This window comes from Saccopteryx bilineata, chromosome 12, assembly GCF_036850765.1.
Source record: "Saccopteryx bilineata isolate mSacBil1 chromosome 12, mSacBil1_pri_phased_curated, whole genome shotgun sequence".
Taxonomy (NCBI): Eukaryota; Metazoa; Chordata; class Mammalia; order Chiroptera; family Emballonuridae; genus Saccopteryx; species Saccopteryx bilineata.
In genome coordinates, this window is record NC_089501.1 from 14,086,812 (window position 1) to 14,110,914 (window position 24,103).

Sequence of the window (24,103 nt, forward strand, 5' to 3'; positions counted from 1 at the left end):
CCCGAGGAACTCTCTTCCCCTCCTGCAAGACTCCCTCGGCTCCCTCGGTCCTATCAGACTCCTCCCCCCTCTTCACTAGATCCTGCTTCCCCACCTGCAAATGATGCTCTCTCTCTCCCCTCTCCAGTCAGTGCTCACACCAGATCTCACTCCAGGCCACAAGAGGAAGCCAACCTCCTATGCCCTCTCTGCGAGGTGGCCGGAGCAGAAGGAGTTGTTTGGGTTCATGTGCCTTTCTCCCTCTCTGATCTGTCTGTAATTGAAAAGTGTTTGGGCTCGTATTCTTCTAATCCTACCAACTATACCAAGGAATACCAATATCTCACTCAGGCATATGACCTCACTTGGCATGATCTCTATGTTATTATGTCTTCTACCCTTACCCCCGATGAACGGGACTGAATCTGGACAGGGCGTGAGCTCATGCAGATAAGGTCCACGCCTCAAACCCTCAAATGCCAGTGGGCCCAGAGGTGGTCCCTGACATGGACCCCAACTGGAATTAACAGGTGGAACAAACAGGTAGGAGACGACGAGACCAAATGATTGAATGTCTTGTAGCTGGCATGCAGGATGCAGCACAAAAGGTAGTTAACTATGACAAATTAAGGGAAATTACTCAAGGACCTGAGGAAAATCCGGCTCTCTTCTTAAATCTCCTCACTGATGCTATGGTCCCCCACACTCGTTTAGACCCTACCTCCAATGCCGGGGCCACTGTATTAGCCACTCACTTTATTTCCCAATCGGCCCCAGACATTCGGAGGAAACTTAAAAAGGCAGAAGAGGGCCCCCAGATCCTTATCCGAGACCAGATGAGCATGGCATTTAAGGTTTTTAACAGTCGAGAGGAACAGGCCGAGGCTGATGCTGGGCCCGCATGCAGCAGAAAGTATCACTCCAAACCCAGGTTTTTGTGGCAGCCCTAAGGCCGACAGAGCAACAACGGCAAGGCACAGAGGGTGCTCGACCTAAGTCCGGGCCGCCAAGAGGATTTCCACCAGGAGCTTGCTTTAAGTGTGGCAAGGAGGGTCATTGGTCCTGGCAGTGCCCCTGCCCGAGGCTGCCCACTAAGCCCTGACTAACTGCAAGCAGCCCGGTCACTGGCGGAGTGATTGTCCCCTTTTGGCAGCAGGCTCATCCTCGACGTCTCGACGTGGAGGACAGGCCGCTCAGATGGGAGGCCAAGCCAGCCAGGTGGGGCCATCATTTGAATTCCTAGGCCTCGCAGACGACTGATGCGGCCCGGACTCGGAGACCCTCATTGCTCTCTCTGAGCCACGGGTGATGCTACAGGTAGTGGGTAAGTCCATATCATTTCTTGTGGACACGGGGGCTACCTTCTCTGTTTTGCCTTCATACTCTGGACTTCTAGTTCCCTCACAGGTCTTGGTTATGGGAGTGGATGGGACCCTTTCTTCTCCTCTTCGCAAACCACCTCTGACATGCAGTTTGGACAGAATCCCCTTTTCACACTCATTCTTAGTCATGCCATCGTGCCCTGTACCCCTCCTGGGTCGGGACATTCTACACAGTCTCGGGGCCACTATCCAGCTGACAGCATCTTCCCACCTACTCCTACCACTCCTGACTAAAGACCCTCCCACTACCACAGATCACCCTAACCCAGTCACACCTCCTATTCCACCCGATGTTGTCAACCCTCAGGTCTGGGACACTTCTACCCCTGTGGTGGCAACCCACCACCCACCTGTACACATCCGCTTAAAGAATCCCTCCCAATTTCCATCTAGGCCCCAATTCCCTATTTCAGCAAGTCACCGCCAGGGCCTTAAACCCATAATTACCCGCCTCTTAAACCAAGGCTTACTCATCCCCACAGACTCTCCCTGCAATACTCCCATCCTTCCTGTTCGAAAACCTTCAGGAGCTTATCACCTCGTTCAAGACTTACGCCTAATCAATCAGTCAGTAGTTGCCCTCCATCCAGTAGTCCCTAATCCACTCACTTCATGGTCCTAGATCTCAAGGATGCCTTCTTTACCATCTCCTCTCTCCCTCTCGCTTTACCCGACTCCAGACGCCCCTTCCATCTTTTCACTGATGAAAAGCACAGTAATGCTGTTGGCGTGTTAACGCAACCTGTGGGGCCTACATACTGCCCCATGGCATACCTCTCTAAACAACTGGACACCACCGTCAAAGGCTGACAGCCCTGCCTCCGGGCACTGGACACAGCAGCTGAACTCACCAAGGAGGCTACTAAGCTCACCTTTTCCCAACCCATAACTGTCTTCTCCTCCCACAGGCTCACTGACCTCCTTTCACACAAATCTCTTTCTCTGTTAAGTCCTTCCCGCCTACAAGAATTTCACCTCCTGTTCATCAAAAACCCTTCAGTCACTCTTTTACCCTCTCCCAGACTCAACCCTGCCACTCTACTGCCAGCTCCAGCGACACTTCCGGAACCCACCCACTCTTGTACGGAACTAATAGATTTCCTCAATAGGCCTCGAGATAGATTATCAGATTCTCCTTTAAAAGATCCAGATCTAATACTCTTTGTAGATGGGAGCTCTGTACAGGGACCTGACAGATGATGATGGGCAGCCTACGTGGTGGTCACCACCTCCTCCACCCTAGAAGCTCAACAGCTGCCAGAGGGCACCACCTCCCAGAAAGCAGAGCTGATTGCTCTCATGCGGGCACTCACTCTGGCCCAGGGAAAACGCGTAACTATATATACTGACTCTAAATATGCTTTTCTTATTACCCACAGCCACTCTGCCCTCTGGAAGGAAAGGGGCTTCCTCACTACCAGGGGCTCCCCCATAATCAATGCTACCCTCATTTCTAAACTTTTGCAGGCATTACAGCTTCCCACTGAGGTGGCTGTGGTACATTGTAGGGGCCATCAAACCTCTCAGGACCTGGTGGCCTTGGGAAATGCTCGGGCCCACGCGACAGCTCGAAACCTCGCCCTGGGAGCCTCCCCCTCTCCTCTCATGTTTCTCTCCACCTCCTTGAAACCTTCCTACACTCCTGAGGAAAGACAGACCCTCCTCAAAAAGGGTGGAGACGTGTGCAACCAGGGATGGATATTTCTCGGAGATAGACTTGCCTTACCAAAAGAACAGGCTGAAACTCTCCTGTCTGATATCCACTGTTCCTTACACATAGGGCCAAAAGCTCTCTATCAGTTCTTACAACCACTCTTTCTCTTCCCAGGCCTCCAGCAGACTATCGAAAAGGTACATGCAGCATGTGCTGTCTGTTCCAAAGCCTCTACACAAGGGGGACTCTGCCCTCGTTTCCCTACTCATCAGCTGAGGGGGCACGTGCCAGGCCAGGATTGGCAGATTGACTTCACTCATATGCCCCCTCACAAAAAACTCCGTTATCTCTTAACTTTTGTTGACACCTTTCCAACTTCTCAAGAGACAGCAGACACCGTTGCCTCCATTCTCGTTGAAAACATCATCCCGCGGTTTGGACTGCCGACTACCATCCAGTCAGACAACAGCCCGGCCTTCACTGCCCAAATAGTCCAGCAGGTTGCCACCTCACTCAACATCACCTGGAAGCTCCACATACCCTATCACCCTCAATCATCGGGTAAGGTGGAGAGGGCCCATGGCATCCTGAAGAGTCAGCTAACTAAACTTTCCATCAAGACCAGGCTCTCCTGGCCAAACCATCTCCCCCTGGCACTCACCAGAATCAGGGCAACCCCACGAAACCCCACTGGACTTAGCCCCTTTGAGCTGGTTTATGGTAGACCATTCCTAATCAATCACAGCTTACCTGTCAACCCCCCTCCTCTTGCCACGTACCTCCCCTTTCTGTCTTTACTTCGCCATCTTCTCAGGGAACACACGGACCGGACCCTTACTACCATAGGGGGTCCAGATGAAACACAGCCAGCGGTCCCCCTCCAACCAGGAGACAGCGTTCTTCTAAGGGAGCTCCAACCTGGCTCCCTACAGCCCAGATGGACGGGACCCCATACGGTAATACTGACTACTCCTACTGCAGCTAAGTTCTTAGGGCAAACACCTTGGTATCATGTCTCTCGCCTCAAACTTGCTCCCATACAGGGTTGTTGGGAGTCAGAACCACTGGGCCTTACTCGTCTGTGGCTCACCAAAAAATTGGGCCATGCAGACCCTCCTGTTGCTCCTGTCCCTCCCACCAGGAACCTGCCACCAGAGTGAGCTGAAGCAAGGAGCAATGCTATTCAGTAAGACTGGCCTGATAAAAGAAGCTTTAATCTGAACTGTCTGCAAGAAAAAATTAAGCAAAAATCTCTCCTCTTGCAACCTGCTTAACTCCTAATAGCAGCCACCTATTCTTACCTGGGCTGCCCCTATCCTACCTAAATCTTCTAATTATCAGCATATAACTCCTATTTGCCTCTCTTTTTTAAAAAAAAAAAATTCTTACAGAACCGCACCAGCGAAGTTTCTCAACTCATGGCCAAACAGATGTTCCTCCTGACACCCCTCAAAACTACCACCTTCCGATCTCCCCTTCCCCGCAATGCCCCTATTCAGCAGGAAGTAGCCAGATGAATAAGCGGCACCCCTTATTAACACAAAAAGATCGGAATGTAAGGTTGGTGGATAATGAGGGATGGTCACGTGGGGAACCTAGGCCTGCGACCTTTGGCTACGACTACCCACAGCCAAGTGCGCCAAAAGAAACTTCCTAGGAGTCCTTGGAAAAAAAGTGACTGACTGTCAGCCAGTGAGATTTCACTACGTCATATTAGCCCGACTTCCCTAGACGGACCCCTTTTTAAATTTACCCACGCAATCTCTCCGTGTGCAATTTTCCTGACCTCCATCTTCCAGGCCGAATCTCGTCCAAGGAACGCTCTGTACTGAATAAAGCCTTTTGTAATTCCACACTTCATGGCTCCAAGCCCTGTTCCTTCCTTCTCGGCGGGGAAAAATACCTTACAGGAATTTTTCTATTTTACTAATGAATGATCATTTGTACTCCTTCCTTAGGCAAGATAAGTTAGTTCTGTTCTCTGGTTTTAAGATCATTTGAAAAGAATACAACATACATTTTCAACTGAGAAATAATGTAGTCATAAATACCTATTGTCAAATAATCTAAGAGGAATTCTGAAGAACAGGTTAAGTTCAAGAAGATTGAGTAGGAGAGAATCAAAGTCCTAAGGTCTTTCTGAAGAAGTGGAGAGGATCAAGTGCAGGGGAGGGAGCTGGTGGGGGAGGGGACCTGGCAGGGGGTGGGGGTGGGAGTGAGAACAGGCCTGGGCAGCCAGAGTGAGCACTAAGTCCCTCATTAGCATAGAAAGTAAAAAGAAAGCTATGTTTCAAAATGTTGTCAAAAGAGTTTGTTGAATAAGGAAAACTGCAGCTAAAGTGTTCTTTTTTGTTTTGTTTTGTTTTGTTTTTGTATTTTTCTGAAGTTGGAAACAGGAAGGCAGTCAGACAGACTCCCGCATGCACCCGACCGGGATCCACCCAGCACGCCCACCAGGGGGCGATGCTCTGCCCATCTGGGGCGTTGCTCTGTTGCGACCAGAGCTATTCTAGCTCCTGAGGCAGAGGCCACAGAGCCATCCTCAGTGCCCAGGCCGACTTTGCTCCAATGGAGCCCTGGCTGTGGGAGGGGAAGAGAGAGACAGAGAGGAAGGAAGGGGGTGGAGAAGCAGATGAGTACTTCTCCTGTGTGCCCTGGCCGGGAATCGAACCCGGGACTCCTGCACGCCAGGCCGATGCTCTACCACTGAGCCAACCAACCAGGGCCTAAAGTGTTCTTTTTTTAATGTGTTGTATTTCATGGTAGAGCACTCGCTTTATGGGGAAGAAAATAAAATTAGCAGAGATAAGAGCATCTCTACATCTGCACCTGCCTCTCCCTGCCATCCTCTCCCACCAGGCTTCGGGAATGAGGACATTTTATACCAGATTAGAGCAATATATGTGCATATATGTGAATGTGTGGATATATATACACCTCTATATACCTTTATATGTACATTATATATATGCACACAGCTGTATAAAACACAGCACATATTTGAGTCAAAAATGGAATTACACAGTCATTTCTATACCCAGAGAATGTCTCTGCACTGAGAATGACTCAGGTTTCTTCATGGTTAATTTACCAGCTTTTTAACAAAAGATAAAGACATGGAGTTGGATGACAACTTTTATAAGGATTGTCAACTTACCTCAGAAACTGTGGCATAGGTATCATTCTACATAGAAAAAAAGAAAGAGAAACTATTTGAAATCTTTAAAGCTGTAAATAATTTTAATGACACTTAGCTACACATTTCTTTGCAATTAGTTTCTTATCCCATCATTGGCAAACAACCAATCAAAAATCAGCCAAAAGCAAGGGAGCCCAGAGCTGGGCCTTCTGTCCAGACAGGCCACCGCAGGAACAGCTGCAAAAATCATGTCCTTTGCATTCCTGGAAAAATGGTGAGCATGATGCCTGCCAGAGAGTCCCAGTCAAGTACGAGGCAATCTGTGAGGGACCAGGTTAGAGAAAGACGGGTGTTGACAGATGCCCAGGGAAAGACAGAATCTGATTGAAAACCTCCAATAGCTCCAGGGAAAACAAGCCGGCAGGCTCCTCTGCCCGAACTGACGAGGCTAGCGGCCATTCTTCTTTCCGGACTGTTTCTGGCAACTCCCTTCTATCCACTCATCCAGTGTTGTCTGAGCACCTGATACCTACCCTCGCTGTGTTCAGTGCAGAACGCAGAGTGAACAGGACAGACAGAGTCCGGTCCTGATGGGCTTACATTTTGGGACGAAATACATAACTCGATAAACTATGTTCTAAATCGCAATTTGTAAAAAAGTGTTGCCAAAGAGAGGTAAAAATGTTAAAAGTGTATAATAGGCCCTGGCTGGTGGCTCATTAGATAGAGCATCAGCCCAGTGTATGGATGTCCTGGGTTTGATTCCCAGTCAGGGCACATAGGTAAAGTGACCATCTGTTTATCTCCCCCTTCCTCTCCCCCTTCTCTCTCTCTTTCCCTCTCACAGCCAGTGACTTGGTTGATTTGTATCGCCCCAAGCATTGAGCATAGCTTGGTTGGTCCAAGCATCAGCCTCAGGTGCTAAAAATAGCTTGATACTAGAGCATCAGTCCCAGACGAGGTTGCTGGGTGGATCCTGGTCAGGGTGCATGCAAGAGTCTGTCTCACTATCTCCCCTCCTTTTACATAAAAAAAAGCAAAGAAAAAAAAAAGTATAGAATAGTTCCAGGGTCCAGATAGCTCCTGCCCCACTTTTGGGAACTTCTGTTTTATGAAACGCATGGCCACAAGCATGAGAGTGGGTGAGAGTAAGTCCTGTCACAAAGACCAGCAAGGACACACTCTACAAGAAAAGCTGTGAGAACTAAAGGAGAGACCAAGGTCCTCTCTTAAATCTTAATGCTACAATATGAGTAGTTAATAGAAAATGATATTACCCAACATTACTGTGGCTTACTGAATTAATCTCTGACCTGAACAACGGGTACTACAGTCTTCTTTTAAGTTACAATTTCTAGTCATGAGATTGAGTAAAGACAGTATATTAGGCACTAACCTTAGGAAGGAGATCCAATTATTACCCTAATTTAATGATGAGGAAAGTAAAGTACTAAGGGTTAAGTACTTTAAACTAAGTCACACACTAAGTGTCAAAGCCTAGATAAACAAAAAATAGAGTACTGGGGGATGTATTTCCTACAGAAAGAGAAATAAATTTAGGTGCTCATGACCTCTGGATTAGATTGCTACCGTGTTCCCTAAATAGAAACTCTGAACATGACCTAGGGTTCTGCTATCCCAAGAGGCGCCCCGAGCCCACCAGCACTGCCTCGCCCGGGAGCTCGTTATCAGTGTGAAATCTCAGGGCCCATTCAAGACCTACCGCCCAAGACCTACCCAATCAAAACCTGCGTTTTGTTGTTGTTGTTTTGTATTTTTCTGAAGCTAGAAACGGGGAGAGACAGTCAGACAGACTCCCGCATGCGCCCAACCGGGATCCACCCGGCACGCCCACCAGGGGCGACGCTCTGCCCACCAGGGGGCGATGCTCTGCCTCTCCGGGGCATCACTGTGTTGCTACCAGAGCCACTCTAGCGCCTGGGGCAGAGGCCAAGGAGCCATTCCCAGCGCCCGGGCCATCTTTGCTCCAATGGAGCCTCGCTGCGGGAGGGGAAGAGAGAGACAGAGAGGAAGGGGGGGGGTGGAGAAGCAAATGGGCGCTTCTCCTATGTGCCCTGGCCGGGAATTGAACCCGGGTCCCCCGCATGCCAGGCCGACGCTCTACCGCTGAGCCAACCAGCCAGGGCCAAAACCTGCATTTTAACAAGATCCCCAGTTAAGTGTATATTAAAGTTTGAAAAGCATAAGACTGGGAAATTAAGAAATACTTAACATCCCACTAAAAGGACTTTCTAGGTGGCAGCATTAGGTATCTCGGGGTTTCATGATTCGTGTTAACCTCCTTTGGTCTCCAGTTGTATTAGTGATGCTGATCTCCATTTCTTCCTATCACTATGTATTACTCAAGCTATCATCTTTTTCCTTTTGAGTCAGGCCAACTATTTGAAAAGCAATGGAAATTCCTTGTAGACAACTTTTCTCTTGAGGGAACATTAGCAGAAACATAGTTAACACTTACACACTTTAAAGCACAGTTTTCCTGATCTATTGAGTTCCAGAAATGACATCCTTGGATGCACTGTAAGAGACCATAAGAAACAATGGTGACTGAACAAGAGTGACTTTTTTTTTTTTAGGTCACCTGAAAATGAAACATTGTAACAAAAGGTGTTTTAGAAATAGAAATCTAGCTAGGAATCTGTGGCATCAAAGGAATCAGGTAGGGGTTTTAAGAAGAGCTGCCCTAGCTACAGACAGCAGGGTTTGGTGTGGTCACTGACAGGGAAGGGTGCTGAATGAAGTTCCACTTGGGGTGGGTGGGTCAAGAGCTCAGAGAGCACCCAAACTTCAGGTAGCACAACGTCCATTAGGTGGCTGGCAGCAGGTAAAGTCGAGGACATCATGGGGCCATCATGCTTGTCCTCACGTGACAAGCAAAACTCAAAGCTGAAACTCAAGCGGAAGGCAGCATACCAAAACTCAAATAGGTGGACAGTTTCAGAGGTCTGCTACCCACTGGCTGGTTTTCACCCCACAGAGGCCCTGAAACCTTCTCCCAGCGCTGCTGTGGCCTCCTATGGACAGATTCAGCCCATCTCCCCTTACTTCACTTGACAGCTGTGCCTGTGATTGTGTAGACATTCTGTCCACAGGCCACAGTGACACCTGGATCCCCTCCCTTCTCCTTCCTCTCAGTTACTCTTCCCTCTCCACATTCCTTTTGAGTTTGTATCCTAACCTCAACTCTTTCTTTTCTCGTTCTTCAAGTTCTCCCCAAGTGAGCTCATCCACTACCTCAGTATGGGGAGATTGTGTGCTTCTAGGAATGTATCCATTTCTTCCACGTTCACCAATTTGTTGGCATGATATTTTCCTATAATCTTTTGTATTTCTGTGGTGTCAGTTGTTACTTCTCTTTCATTTCTGATTTTATTGGGGTCCTCTCTCTTTTTTCCTTGATGAGTCTGGTTAAAGATTTATCCATTTAGTTGATCTTTTCAAAAAAGAAGCTCTTGGTTTCACTGATCTTTTGTATTTTTCTTTTTAGATTTCATTTTGTTTATTTCTGCTCTAGTCTTTATTATTTCCATCCCTCTACTCACTGTGGCTTTGTTTGTTGTTCTTTTTCTAGTTCCTTTAAGTATAAGGCTAGATTGTTTACCTGAGATTTTTTCTTGTTTCCTGAGATAGGTCTGGAATTCTATGAATTTCCCTCTTAGGACAACGTTCACCGTGTCTCATAGATTTTTGGTTGTTATGTTCTCATTTTCATTTGTTTCAAGGTATCTTTTGATTTCTTTCTTGATCATATTGTTAATCCAGTCATTGCTTAGTAACATGTAATTCAGTTTTCATGTTTTAGTGTTTTTCAGCTTTTTTCTTGTGATTAATTTCTAGTTTCATTCCATTACTGTCAGAGAAGATGCTTGACATGATTTCAACTTCTTAAATTTACTGAGAATTATTTTGTGTCCTAACATGTGGTCTGTCCTAGAAATGTTCCATGTGCACTTGAAAAGAATGTATATTCTGTTGTTTGGAGTTAAATGCTCTAAAGCTATCAAACCCATCTGCTAGTGTGTCATTTAAGGCCGCTGCTTTCTTGTTGAGTTTCTGTCTGGAAAATCTACCCATTGATGTCAATGGGGTGTTAAACCCCCTACTCTGACTGCAGTACTGTCAGTCTCTTCCTTTCTGTCCATCAAGATTTGCTTTACATACTTTGGTGCTCCTACATTGGGTGTATAAATGTGTACAAGGGTTATATCCTCATATTGGATTGCTCCCTTTGTCATTATGTACTGTCATGTTATTTTGTCTTTTATATAGCCTTTGTTTTAAAGTCTATTTTGCCAGATATGATGATTGCTACCCCAGCTTTTTTTTCCCCATTTCCATTTGCATGAAATAGCTTTCCCCATCCCTTCAATTTTAGTCTGCATGTACTAGCTCAACTTCAACCACCCTAGGCGTTGGTATCCCCAAATCTGAACTTCAGCTAAGGCTCCCTCCTGAGGTCCAGACCCAGATTTGCAATTCCTCCTGAGACATCTTCATTTAAGTCCCTACAATCACTGCAAATGCAGCAGATGAAACATCAAATTCTTCATGTTCAATCCTCCAATTTGTTTTTTATCCTGTCTTTTTCATTAATACACTACAATTATCTGAACTGCTTGAGCCAGAAACTAGGTGTCCTCTCTTTTTCTCATTCCCCACCTCCTTGGGGACAATCCATCATCTAGTCCTATTGGCTCACACCTCTTGATTAACTAAAATTTATCTGGGTTCCTCACTCACTCACTGCTCCTACTTTTCTTCTGTGCCCACCACTACTTGCCAACATGATTCTTTTAAAATCCAAACCTTGCTTGGCCAGGCAGTGGTGCAGTAGATAGAGCCTGGGACGCTGAGGACCCAGGTTTAAAACCCTGAGATCACTGGTTTGAGCGCAGGTTCATCCATCTTGATTGTGGCCTCACCAACTTGAGCCCAAAGGTTGCTGGCTTGAACCCAAGGTCACGGGCTTGAGCAAAGGGTCACTGGCTCAGCTGGAGACCCTCGGGGTCAAGTCACATAAGAGAAAGCAATAAATGAACAACTAACGTGCTGCAACTATGAGTTGAAAGGTACTACAACTATGAGTTGATGCTTCTCATCTCTCTTCTTTCCTGTCTGTCTGTCCTTGTCTGTCTGTCTCTCTCTTGCTTCCTAATAAATAAATAAACAAACATCTAATCACATCCTCTCATACTTAAAATTTTGTGTATATAGAGCTCAGCTCTCCCTGACCTGTCCCCTCCTATTTGGCAATGTTGTTTTCTACCTTTCATCCTCCACACACACACCCCATTCTCCAAGTAAGCTGAAGTACTCTTACCTTCCTGACAAGTCAGGGCTTGTTCTGACTGGTATACCCTATCCCCTTTAGTCCTTCTAAAAAACTCTTTATCTTTCTAGTGTTAGTTCAAAAGTCATGCAGGCAAATGAGGTGCTTTTCCTCTCGTGTGTTTTGTTGTTGTTGTTCCTCACCCATACCACTATTCTGGCTCTCATCATGTTGTCTGGTGATGGTTTTAAATATGTATCTGTCTCTCTTACAACCTTGAGAGTATTTTAAAATAGAGACCCTATTTTATTCATTCTTAAGTCTCTACTGCTTGGCACACAGTGCCTGGTACCTACTTCTATTTTGAGTCACTAAATGCTTGCTGAATAAATGGACATGGGTGCAGAAGAGTAATAAACCCATAAATGTAATTGTTAGATGAAGTCTGGAGACTATTTAACCCAACCCTCTCAGATAACATGAAATAAAATTATGTCTCAGAAATATTAAGTAATTTACCCAAAGCCACGCAGATATGTAGAATCAAAATCATAGACTTGGATTGGTCTTGTACTCTTTCCACTTTAACACACTATTTCCTGACTTTATTTTTCAATATTCTTTAATTCAGACTTTAACTACCTTTGATTGTCCTTTCTCTAGCAGGAACAAATAAATAAGATTTTATTTGGAAATTGTTCTTATTGTAATAAAACCTGACCATTGTTCCTTTTTCTTTTTAATCAATGCAAACACTGTGTAATTCTTAACAATAGAAGCAATTACTTACCGGTTTGCTCAGATTATAAGGCGTGCCACTGTCTAGCTGCTTGCCCTGCAATGAAGACGGAGGTAATAAACACCAGCTCTCAATATTGTGTTCAGTAATAACCACCACACCTTTTTTCAAAAAAGCTTCCTGGAATAGTGCTGCATCCTCAGTGTTTTTTAACTGTAAAGCAAGGATGCAAATGTCTTAAACTCATGAAATCAGTCATGAAATCAGACAAAATGCCAGTGCAAATGATAAGACGTAATGTCTAAGAATTTTGCAGAAATGATAAAGATGAAATGGGGGTGTGGCTGTAAATTGTGGTTAAGGACAATAGAGAGAGTCTCACATAATATTAAATAAGCCTTTGACTAATGAGTCAGTGACTCAAGTCAAAGGATTCTTGGATTAAACATAAACTATGTTCAGAGTTTTCTTATAAGAACAGAGAAAAAAAAATTCAGAATTTTACATAGAACAAAACATCAGATGACTCTGTTTATTTCTTATGTTTTCAGAAGTTTTAGAAATTTTTTGTGCAGGAAGAAAAAATAAAATAGGAACTAAAATGGGAAAAAAATCTATAAATTTCTCATTCTTCCCCTGTTTCTTATTTGAATGAGCCCTTCATAAACAGAAGGCCTCACAGAGGATGGCAATACTGGACCTGTGATAATCAGATGTGTACTTGAATAGCAATATAAAGATATATATGATCTAATTGTCAACTTGTCTCACTGATTGACTTAAAATTATGAGCAGAGGAAAACTAAGTGAATTTATCTAGTTCATACTGCTCAGGAACTCCCCTTAAAAATTGCTGAATTTGAACCACTGAGTCGGAGAAGTGATTAATCCAGCAAGGAGCACATCATCTGTCCCTGGCTGACTCAGCATTATAAGCAAGATACATTCCAGAAGGTGATGGAAAACCCAAGGGGGCTGCGGGGGAGGAGCATCTGTCATGGCCTTTTGAACATCCCGTGCTTTTCAGAGGGAGGAAAAAAGATGTTCCTCGCTAAGTTTATTGAGCATTCTCTCTGTCTTCCATGTAAGGACCATCCATTTTTCCTTTCACTCTATCCCCTGTACCTAGAACAGTGCTTTAGGGATAGTAGGTGTTCAATAAATGTATACTGAAGGAATAAATCCATTAATTCAAGATGGCTGCTACCTAGGGAGGCTCTGGCCCTTGGAAGTGCTGCCCAGGGCCTTGGAAGTGCTGCCCAGGGCCTAGCATGGAAGGGTTTGCTGGAGAAGTAATCAGATGCAGAAACAAAAGAATAAATGTTGCCTATTTTTTCTCTCATTTGATGTGTGAACAAAGACTCCTCTAATCACCATTCCCTAACCATTTTAAATGTGTAAAAAAGGGTACTTAATATGTTTTTGTTTTTAGATAATGAATATTTAGAGACTAAGAACTATATTCTTTAAATGAATTGTGCAACCATGTGTTTAATAGTACTTTGTTCTCATGATTTTGGTCAATATGAAGCTTTTGATTCTTCTCTACATGACTGAAACACAATCGTATATAATTGAGTATAAGAGAGTGAATTTGTGATTGAAATTTTTCCTATTTCTTCAAAACTCTGTGTTATCTCATAAAACAAAAGCATGGCCCCTGGGTAGCTTTTGTGTTCCTTTTTAAACAATAGGACAACAGAGAAATTTCTTGCCAAAAAAAATAATCATATTCTAATAGTACTGAGTCCTTCTGTTGGCTGCTCTCAAGATGAAATATAACAGGTTGACTGGAATGCCCATCAGGTGTCTTGGGCAAAGATAGCCTTGTAAGTCAGGTGTATGGGTTCTGAGGAAGCCGATTTTGTTTCTTCCCTATCTCCACTTGATCTCCATCCTCCTCCTCTTCATCATCATCATAGCTGAGAATTTGTCAGCTATTCCTATGTTCCAGGCACTCCTCAAGGAGTTTTACACTCTATCTCATTTAGCACTCCACAACCCTAGTAGATAGATAGCTACTATTACTGACTCCATTATACAACTGAGAAACAGATAGGCTTAGTAAATTGCCCAAGAGTTCGAATTTGAAGAGGGATGAGAGGAATTGGCTCCAGAACCTGTGCCCTTCACCAAAGCATGCATGTCTCCTGTAATCTGTACCAAATTTACATTCTTCCCTTGGGAGTTAGGAGCTGCCCACTTTACCTTAGGCCCACCTGCTCCAATCATCTGCTTAAAACATATGATCCCAGTCCTGAATCTCAAGTTCTCTTATCGCAACACCTACTTCTTGGCACAAGATTTTATATCCTGCCCACCTCAGTCGGAACTAATTGCATTTACTTCCTACCCTAATAAATGCAACAGAGTAGAATGATCTGCATTTTAATCCCACGGTGCCCAATGGGATATTTTGAAAGTTAACCTGTGGTGTCTAAACTTAATATGCTCACCTGAGACACAAGTAAAATAATATTTCATTCATAAAGACCTGTGAGGACTTGATTAAATAATGCATTAATTATTATAGTACAATGCCAGGTACTTAAAAATTTATTATTAATACATATTATGTGTAAACTTGCTATAAACGGCCTTTTGTAGACATGTCTTTGGTCAGTTATGCAATAATCTCTTCAGATAAATTTCTTCATGTTCAGAGTTAAAGGTATATGTTTCCTTTTAATTTTGATATTTTATCAACTCATGTTTTCTAGAAATCTATTAATTTACACCATAACAAACAGTATATGAAAGTACTGGTTTATCCAAACTTTCCTTTTTTTTTTTTTACTTTGTTTTACTAATTTCTGTTTACTGTCATATGGTTATTTTTTAAGTACTCAAATTTATTAATACTTTATTTTGGGGATTCTTAATTTTTGAATTAAGCTTCTCAAGGCATTCTCACTCCCAAGATCACAGAAATATTTGCTACTAATTTTAATATCTTTATGAGGAAAAGTCTTATTTTGTTTTTGTTACTTGTCTGGATTTAAGTCATATCTTTTTATTAAGGCCTCCTGGCATTTATTTGAATCTGATAGTGACATAAGAAGTTGGGTTTCTTAATTCGTTTTTTGTGTGAGTTTATTTTATTTATTTTAGACGGAGATGAAGAAAGGGAGAGAGAGAAAAAAGGGGCGGATGGGACAGACATTGAGCTATTTCTGTATGTGTCCTGACCAGAAACCTCTGCACTTTAGGACAATACTCTAACCAACTAAACTAACTTTTTTTTTTTTTTTTTTTTTTTAGAGAGGAGAGGGAGAGACAGAGAGAGAGAGGGGAGAGACAGAGAGAGAGAGAGGAGAGACAGAGAGAGAGAGAGAAGGGCTAGAGGAGCTGGAAGCATCAACTCCCATATGTGCCTTGACCAGGCAAGCCCAGGGTTTTGAACTGGCGACCTCAGCATTTCCAGGTCGATGCTTTATCCACTGTGCCACCACAGGTCAGGCTAAACTAACTTTTTAAAGACATTTTTAGAGCAGTTTTAGGTTTATAACAGAACTGAAACCAAGGCATAGCGATTTCCCAGAGATAGCCCCTGTGCTCACACACACAGTCTCCCTCATATCACTATCACTCACCGGAATAGTACATATTTTATTAAAGATGAACCGATATTAACAAACCATAACTGTCCAAAGTCTGTAGTTTATGTTAGGGTTCACCCTTGGTGTTGTACACTCTATGGGTTTCGACAAACATCCATCATTACAACGTCATACAGAGTATTTTCATGTCCTAACAATCCTCTGTGCTCTGTCTGCTAAGGCATCTCCCCCCAGCCCACCCCAGCTATCAACCACTGATCTTTTCATTGTCTCCATAGTTTTGTCTTCTCTAGAATGTCACAAAGTTGAAATCATACAGTGTGTATATAGCCTTTTCAGATTTGCTTCTTTCGCTTAGTGATATGCATTTAAATTTCTTCATGTCTTTTTATGGCATGATACTTCATTTCTTGTTAGCTCTGAATAACATTATATTGTATGAATGTGCTACAGTTTTTTTATTCATTCAACCACAGAAAGAGGGAGTTATTCTTCATTCCAAATTGATAACCCCACTTTGGTTTGAATTGTCATGTTTGTCATACTCCATACTCCCTCATGTACACAGTCTTATTCTAAACTGTATTCTGTTTTACTGGCCTGTCTATTCCTACACCAATGCAAACTGTCCTAACTACTAAATAGTTTATGGACTTTTTAGATTATGGTTTTGTTCCATTGTCTTGTTATAAAGTCACATATTATATATATATAAAGTATTAATGTCTGTACTTTTTAAAAAAGACAATCTTCTGAACTCTATTGATTCTAGCAGTCTTTTATTGAATTGAATTGATACTTCTAACAGCACTTCTCAACACTAGTTCCACAGTTGTTGGGATTTTTTACTAAAAAAAAATTTTTATTTTTTTATTTTTCCGAAGCTAGAAACGGGGAGGCAGTCAAACAGATTCCTGCATGCGCCGGACCGGGATCCACCCGGCATGCCCACCAGGGGGCGATGCTCTGCCCATCTTGGGGCATCACTCTGCCGCAATCAGAGCCATTCTAGCGCCTGAGGCAGAAGCCACAGAGCCATCCTCAACGCCCGGGCAAACTTTGCTCCAGTGGAGCCTTGGCTGCGGGAGGGGAAGAGAGAGACAGAGAGGAAGGAGAGGGGGAGGAGTGGAGAAGCAGATGGGCGCTTCTCCTGTGTGCCCTGGCCGGGACTCGAACCCAGGACTCCTGCACGCCAGGCCGATGCTCTACCACTGAGCCAACTGGCCAGGGCTTTACTAAAATTTTTTTTAAAAGGCAGGGTTTGTTGCCAATGAAGATGAGAAAATTGTGTTTCAACAAAGCTACTCATACGCTATTATGCCCTGTAGACATACAAAAAAGAGAGTATAGCAAAAAAAAAAAAAAACACATTTCCATAAATTATTTGACTGTGAGTCTCTTTTGTTTCTTTTTCATAAAGGATCTAACAATACTAGTGTTCTGAAGAATATCGTGCTTTGTTCTCTGCAGCACATGGCATATATAACTCAAAAATATTAAGTCAGTTAATGTAAAATATTCATGCTCAAGCATACAACTGTGATTTGTGTGTTTTTGGACAATAATTCTAACATTCCTTTGTACAATACTCTTTTGTTTCTTTTTAAAAAACAAAGATGCCTCAATATCAAGAACCACCCAGTGAAATCAAAGATAATTTTCTCAGCACATGTCCAGGCTAGAAAGGGTGACGCAGAAAAACAATTCAAACAGTATAATCAACTTGAGCATTTTATATATCCTTTCCCCTAACCTTCGGCGGCATTCATTGTTGATTCACCTAGCTTTTGTCCCTCCAGCCCATGAGTGGGAGGCCCGATGGAGAAACTTTATTACAGTCACCAGGCAGACTGGTAGACTGGGTCTCTTGCAGTTGCCACCACATCAGCTGTGCCATTCTCTGTAGGTGGAGAACGGAAGGCAACTCAACAAAGGAACAAACTGCCAACGCCTACTGCCAAACCCTGAAATTAAAGAACCCACACAAAAAGATCAGCTAAAACTAAACTTAACTAAAAATCAGATCAAATTAATAAAATAGAAACTACAATAATGAAAACAACCAACATCAGTTTTGAAAGTAGCAACAACATTAACAAATTATGGTGCTACATTCATATGACAGAATATTCTAAATACACTAAAGATCTTGTTTTCATAAAAATTTCCGTGCATAGGAGAAAACTAATAATGGTAAAGGAAAAACCTGGGTGCACAACTGTGTGCAAAACTATACATATTTAAGGAGAAAACACTGAAAGAGAGTACAATCAAAAGTTAACAGTGGTGAGTTTGTAGGGGTTTGTTTTCCTCCTTGTTCTTCTTTATTTCTCCTCTGTCTTATAAATATTTTACAACAAATATAAATTCTTATTATATGAAGAGAAAATAAAAAATTTAATATAAAAATATTTGTCTTATTCTTCCATTTTTAAGTTTGAACTACAACCTACTAGAATTGTATGTGAAAACCTAAAACATACAATTCTACATTAATGTCAATGAAGTCTTCAGCAAAGATTTATATAAAATACCACACTTCTTTTTAAAAGTGCTATTATCCATAATAATATCCACTATTGTTTAAATTGAAACAAAGAGAGAATAACACAAATTGTTTTTCTAATTTATCCTTGACTTCTATCTCCAATACTTTAGGATAATAATGAGTCCTGTATTTTATTTGGTATTTTCATTATTTTTCAAAGTATGACTCTAAGTAGTGTCCCATGTAAGGTATCATGCTATTTCCTTTGTCTTTAGATGTGTGTATTTTTCCTTAGTTAGGATGTATATGGATTTTAAAGTTGAATCAGTGACTATTTTAAGTACAACTCAATCACAATAACCTAAAAAACATGGAATAATACATATAAAAGAGATAACACCCAGAAATGAGAAAAACATAAATTTAAATGAAAGAAAAACTTATTACTGAAAAAAATTATAAATGCACAATAGCAATAAAGGAATATACAGACAATTCTTGCTTTTAAAAGAAAATGTTGTTCTATATGGCATCACACTTGCCTATTAATGGTATTGATGTTCACAACTAGAAGATATTGCCCTGTGTCCAAACTTATTTCATGCTTCAAGACAAATATAAATGATTTTGTAATCAATAAGTTTTAAAGTCTATTTTTTAAAGCATGCAAAATTGATTCCATTTAAGCCTCCTTTACTCAAATCCCAGCCCTCCCAAAATCTATGAAGTGATAAAGAATAAAATAGCTCTGCCCTATGTTCTGTAAATATAAATGGTCCGAATTTACTTATAAAAAAAAGAGTCTTTCTCAGGAGAAAACTTCTTACTAAGTAAAAACAATTCAATCCTTTATAACAAGCTCAATTCTGTATGTTTTAGTTCCCTCAAATCAAATATTAGACTAATCAAACTTACCAGGTTGGTTACACATGACTTTAGGCAGCTGTTTAAAACTGTACACTGAACCACAGAAATCCATATGCAGCCAAGAGTCCCCAAATCGATAAGTTTCAGGATAAGCCAGTAAATATTCTTCATCACTTCATCAATGGCAGATTTTTAGACGACTGTACTGATTTTCTCCATTTTGCTATATGAATTTTTTGGGTTTCATCGCTTCAGCTTGAAAAAGTAGCTGATGGATTTTTTTTAAATGATAGATTTAGACTTTTTAGCTTCGACCTTTGAATCCTAGATAGCTTGAAATATGCACATAACAGCTATTTCATAACTTCGTTTTGTTATACTACCATAAAGAAAATCACCCCCTGACTAAAGCTTAGATCTTAGAAAAGCGCTCCACATGGAAAGCAAACAAGGTGGAAAACGCAAATTACAGTCAGCAAGCTTGTGCCAGGTGCACAGCCCAAAACCCGGATGCGTCAGTGGGTCCATCCACCACTTCGCTTTCTTGAGGTTGGTTCAGTTATGCATAAAATTGGGTATATACCATCTCTACTTTAGCAAACAGTAGCGTTATTATAATAATTATTAGAAAAACAGAAGCGCCTCAATTCAATGATGCAGCAGGGAGGACAAGCAGAATGCTTTGAAACCAAGAGCATATTTTAAAATTAAAAAGTAAACAAAGATGAAATTAATAGACAAATGCTCTGAGGATGAAGTAAAGACCAAGAAGTTCTTGAGAGTAATTTCAGAACTTCACTACATATTAACTAAAATACTGCCTTATCAGGTCTAGTGAGACAGAGAGCTTTAAGTAGCCACCACAGAGACCTAAGGTATGTACGAGTGTAGCTGTCTTGAGAAAAAAAGAATTGTACAAATTTCAATTAGATTAGCATCAAGATAAAGTTAAGCTGAAGTTTAAACAAAGAATTTGAAATCTGCAAGGTACAGGAGTCATTCTGGCTAACTATCTTTTAGATGGCTGAGGGTTAACTCTTTAAAGCCAGATATCTACATTGGTGTTCTTTCTCATGACAATCTAAAGTATCAAATAAACTTCCTTGTACTTTTAAATAAATTATACTAATGTACTTAACCTTTTCTTTTTTTTTTTTTTTTTCCTGAACCTGGAAACGGGGAGAGACAGTCAGACAGACTCCTGCAAGCGCCCGACCGGGATCCACCCGGCTCGCCCACCAGGGGGCGATGCTCTCTGCTCACCAGGGAGCGATGCTCTCTGCCCACCAGGGAGCGATGCTCTGCCCCTCCGGGGCGTCGCTCTGTTGCGACCAGAGCCACTCTAGCACCTGAGGCAGAGGCCAAGGATCCATTCCCAGCGCCCGGGCCATCTTTGCTCCAATGGAGCCTCGGCTGTGGGAGGGGAAGAGAGAGACAGAGAGGAAGGAGAGGGGGAGGGGTGGAGAAGCAGATGGGCGCTTCTCCTGTGTGCCCTGGCCGGGAATCGAACCCAGGACCTCTGCACGCCAGGCCGACGCTCTACCACTGAGCCAACCGGCCAGGGCCTTAACCTTTTCTTGATGGCATGAGGTCCTCATTGTAAGCAGCACACGTGTAAGGCTTTGTTTTGAGCTGAACATCTCAGTAAATATTGACAAAACTGATAGGCAACGTAAAGATGAATGGTACAGACTCGAGAATTAACCCTTAAAACTGGTTCTCTTGAAAAAATGTCTCCACTGTCCACTTGCTCTTTATTTTCTGCACCATAAAGAATGTAAATTAAAGACTATACAACCATTCAATTTCTTAGAAGAACATGGTCCTTTTTCTACAAAATATATTTTTAAATCAGAAAGTAATCTATTTTGCCTAAGAAATTTTTGAATCCCAATAAAATTGATCTTCTTCACTGTATTACCAGTGCCTTTTCCTTTATTAGCACAAATAATATTTGTAACTTTTACTTCACTAAGAAAACTGACCAGCCTGACCAACGGTGGCACAGTGGATAACGTGTCGACGTAGAAAGCTGAGGTTACTGGTTTGAAACCTCAGGCTTGCCTGTCAAGACGCTTATTATAAGTGTCTTAGAAAGAATACTTTTACTACATTTTTTTCAGTGAGAGTAAAAAGTTTTTTGTACCATTAATAAATAAAACATGTTGTAAAAAAAAAAAGGATCACTAAGTATTTTCTTGAAAACCTAAGTACATTTTTTTTATTTCATTTGATTTTATTGGTGGTATGTGAAATACAAGTTCTTTCTAAATTAAAGATTATGCGCTTATCCTGGTTTTTGGAATTTAACTAGCACAGAGATTTGTACTCGTGAGGAATGGAGTCTGTTCAAAGACATTTGTTGTAGAATTGCTTATGTTAGCAAAAGATTAGAAACAACATAAAAGTCTAATAATACTGGATCAATTAATTCCCATATGTTCTCCAGGTAATTTCTCCAGGTGGGCTTGTTTGAACTTCTCCAAAGCATGAAGTTCTCCGGACAACTGGACTGCTTCTATGGTGGCTGGGGCTCTGGTGAGTACATTCCAATTAAGCTGTATTGTCTTTTATGATTCAGCAATAGCAATCACAATTACTGTTGCTGCATTTTATTGGTGACCAGAGAATCACAAAACTGCCCAAATTTAAGGAGAGAGCAATTAGACCCCCCCCTTCTTGGTGTAAAAACGGGAAGATTCTAGAAAAAAATATAAGATGGGGCAGATGTAGATTGTTTCACCACCTTTGGAACATACAATCTTCCTTCGTATAGGCAGTCATCATTTGCATGGTTCTGAAATGCAGAGATTTCAGTTACACAGTTCAGTTAAATAATACCAGTCCCTGCACAACACAGTTCAAGTTTTAGTTACCATGATATATTAACTGTGAGTTATCTCATTAAGTATAATCTTCTGCTATCTCTGCAGTCCACAAATCAGATATAAATAACACATGCACTTCAAGATCAGAAACCAATCATGTCACTTCTTTCTAAGCCTTTCAAGTGCGGTCACTCAGTACACATGTTGCTCAGTTCTTAGACAGCAAAGTGTGTAGTTGTGTTGTCTCCTTGTCTCCCAGTGGTAAATCCACGTGATATTTCACAAAACGAAGTTTAGAAAAATAGTCTGACCTGTGGTGGTGCAGTGGATAAAGCATCGATCTGAAACACTGAGGTCACCAGTTAAAAACCCTGGGCTTGCTTGGTCAAAGTACATATGGGAATTGATGTTTCCTGCTTCTCCTCACTTCTCTCTTTCTCTTTCTCTCTCTCTCTTCCTTCTAAAATGAATAAATAAAATCTTAAAAAAGAAAGAAAGATGGATCATTGAAAAGGGAATTTGCCAACAAAGATAAAAATGCAGCAAAGAAATGAAAAAACTAGAAATGAGATGAATCATACGTAAAAAGATTTGATGCTTAAAGTAAAGGCAACAGAGCTAAAGTAAACAGTTGAATGACATCAAACTAAAAACCATCTACACGGCAAAGGAAACCATCAACAAAATGAAAAGGAGATGGAATGGGAGAAAATATTCACAAACAATATATGTAATAGTTAATATCCATAATTCATAAAGAACTTATGATACTCAATAGCAAAAAACCTGATTAAAATATAAGCACAGGGACTAAACAGATATTTTTCTAAAGATGATTTATAAATGGTGAACAGTACATGAAAATGTGCTTAACATCACTAATCATTGGGGAAATGCAAATCAAAACCACAATATTACCTCACACTCATTAGAATGGTTATTACCAACAAGACCTTATGCCCTGTTGGTGGGAATGTAAATTAGTGCAGCCTCTATGGAAAACAATATGGAAGTTCTCAAAAACTTAAAAATAGAACTCTAATATGATCCAGTAATTTCACTTCTGGGTGTTTATCAGAAAAAAACAAACTTAAGATGCTTTCATTCCACACATGAAGACTGCACTGAGTTAGCTCTGCAGGGTTGCTCACTTTAACCTAGTGACTCACTTCCGTTTATGGAGTTTCTGCCAGAGTATGGGGTTCGGCACACTTCTGCTAGACATCTCCAAGTCTGTATCTTCACTCATAATATGCTCTTTGACACCTGGTTCCCATGCCCCAGGCCAGTGGCTGACCTTTCTCCAGTCAGATCCACTAGTCCCCAAGGTGAATACTTACCTCCCACCTGCTGACACCCCTCTGGTTTGCCCATAGTTATAGGGGACCTACCACCACTCCTTCCAGCTTCCAGAACCTTCTTTACTTCTGTTCCCAACAAAAGCATTGCTTTTTATTGGCTAAATCTCCCAAATATTCCCATTTTGGAGCCTTTTAAAATGTAATTGTAGACTAAATGACACTGTCTTTAAGGAAGATATTTCCAAACATTGAGACCAGATATTGGTTGACCACTTAAGCATTTTACCTAAAGCTAGCCCTGAAGTGAAAGTGCTTTAGTAATAAAGTTAAGAGGTCTTCAAAAAGAAAAAAGAAAAAAAGCCCAGTTCCTGAACCTTTCCCCCTCCTCCTAGCCCTCAAATATGGAGGCACTAGAGTCTACAACAGTTTTCTCTGTTCTCCCCCCTTAAGAGCGCCCCAGCCTTTGTTGTTAATGCAGTTTCTCCAGCCCACAGGACACTGAGGCCCAAGTCCCATACTGCGGAGCTCCGCCAATGAGCCCACACACACCACCACCGTCACTTCTGGGGCCAGATCACTGCTGTTTCAAACTCTTACTCCAGCTATGAAATATATGGATATAAAAAAGAAAGCCACAGCCTAAGAACAGATGGTGGGCAGAGGGGCAGGGGAAGCACGAATGGTACTCGTTCAGGTAGGCAACCTCAGCGGGAGGCGGGCAGCTGAGGGAGGCAGAGACCTTGACCTGAGAGAACCAAGCCCCAGGACTTCTGTCTTTTAGTGAGGTCACACACTTTAAGAAATGTGTAATCATAATTGTAATGATTAAGCTGTGAGTGACATGGGGAAACTTCACTTTAGCCTTTTTACAGATAC

At 42.0% G+C, this 24,103-nt stretch overlaps 1 protein-coding gene across 2 annotated transcripts in view; it reads right to left on the reverse strand.

Annotated features, from left to right (window-relative positions):
- The window catches only part of ROS1 (ROS proto-oncogene 1, receptor tyrosine kinase), a 125,425-nt gene extending 106,156 nt beyond the window's left edge, over positions 1-19,269 (reverse strand). For both annotated transcript variants that reach the window (XM_066247903.1, XM_066247904.1), the window contains exons 1-4: positions 19,147-19,269; positions 12,235-12,279; positions 8,634-8,693; positions 6,173-6,199 (exon numbers count right to left, since the gene is read on the reverse strand). In XM_066247903.1, the coding sequence (XP_066104000.1) occupies positions 6,173-6,199; positions 8,634-8,693; positions 12,235-12,279; positions 19,147-19,269 (255 nt within the window). The remainder of the gene's footprint in view (positions 1-6,172; positions 6,200-8,633; positions 8,694-12,234; positions 12,280-19,146) is intronic.
- Positions 19,270-24,103: the final 4,834 nt, after the last annotated feature.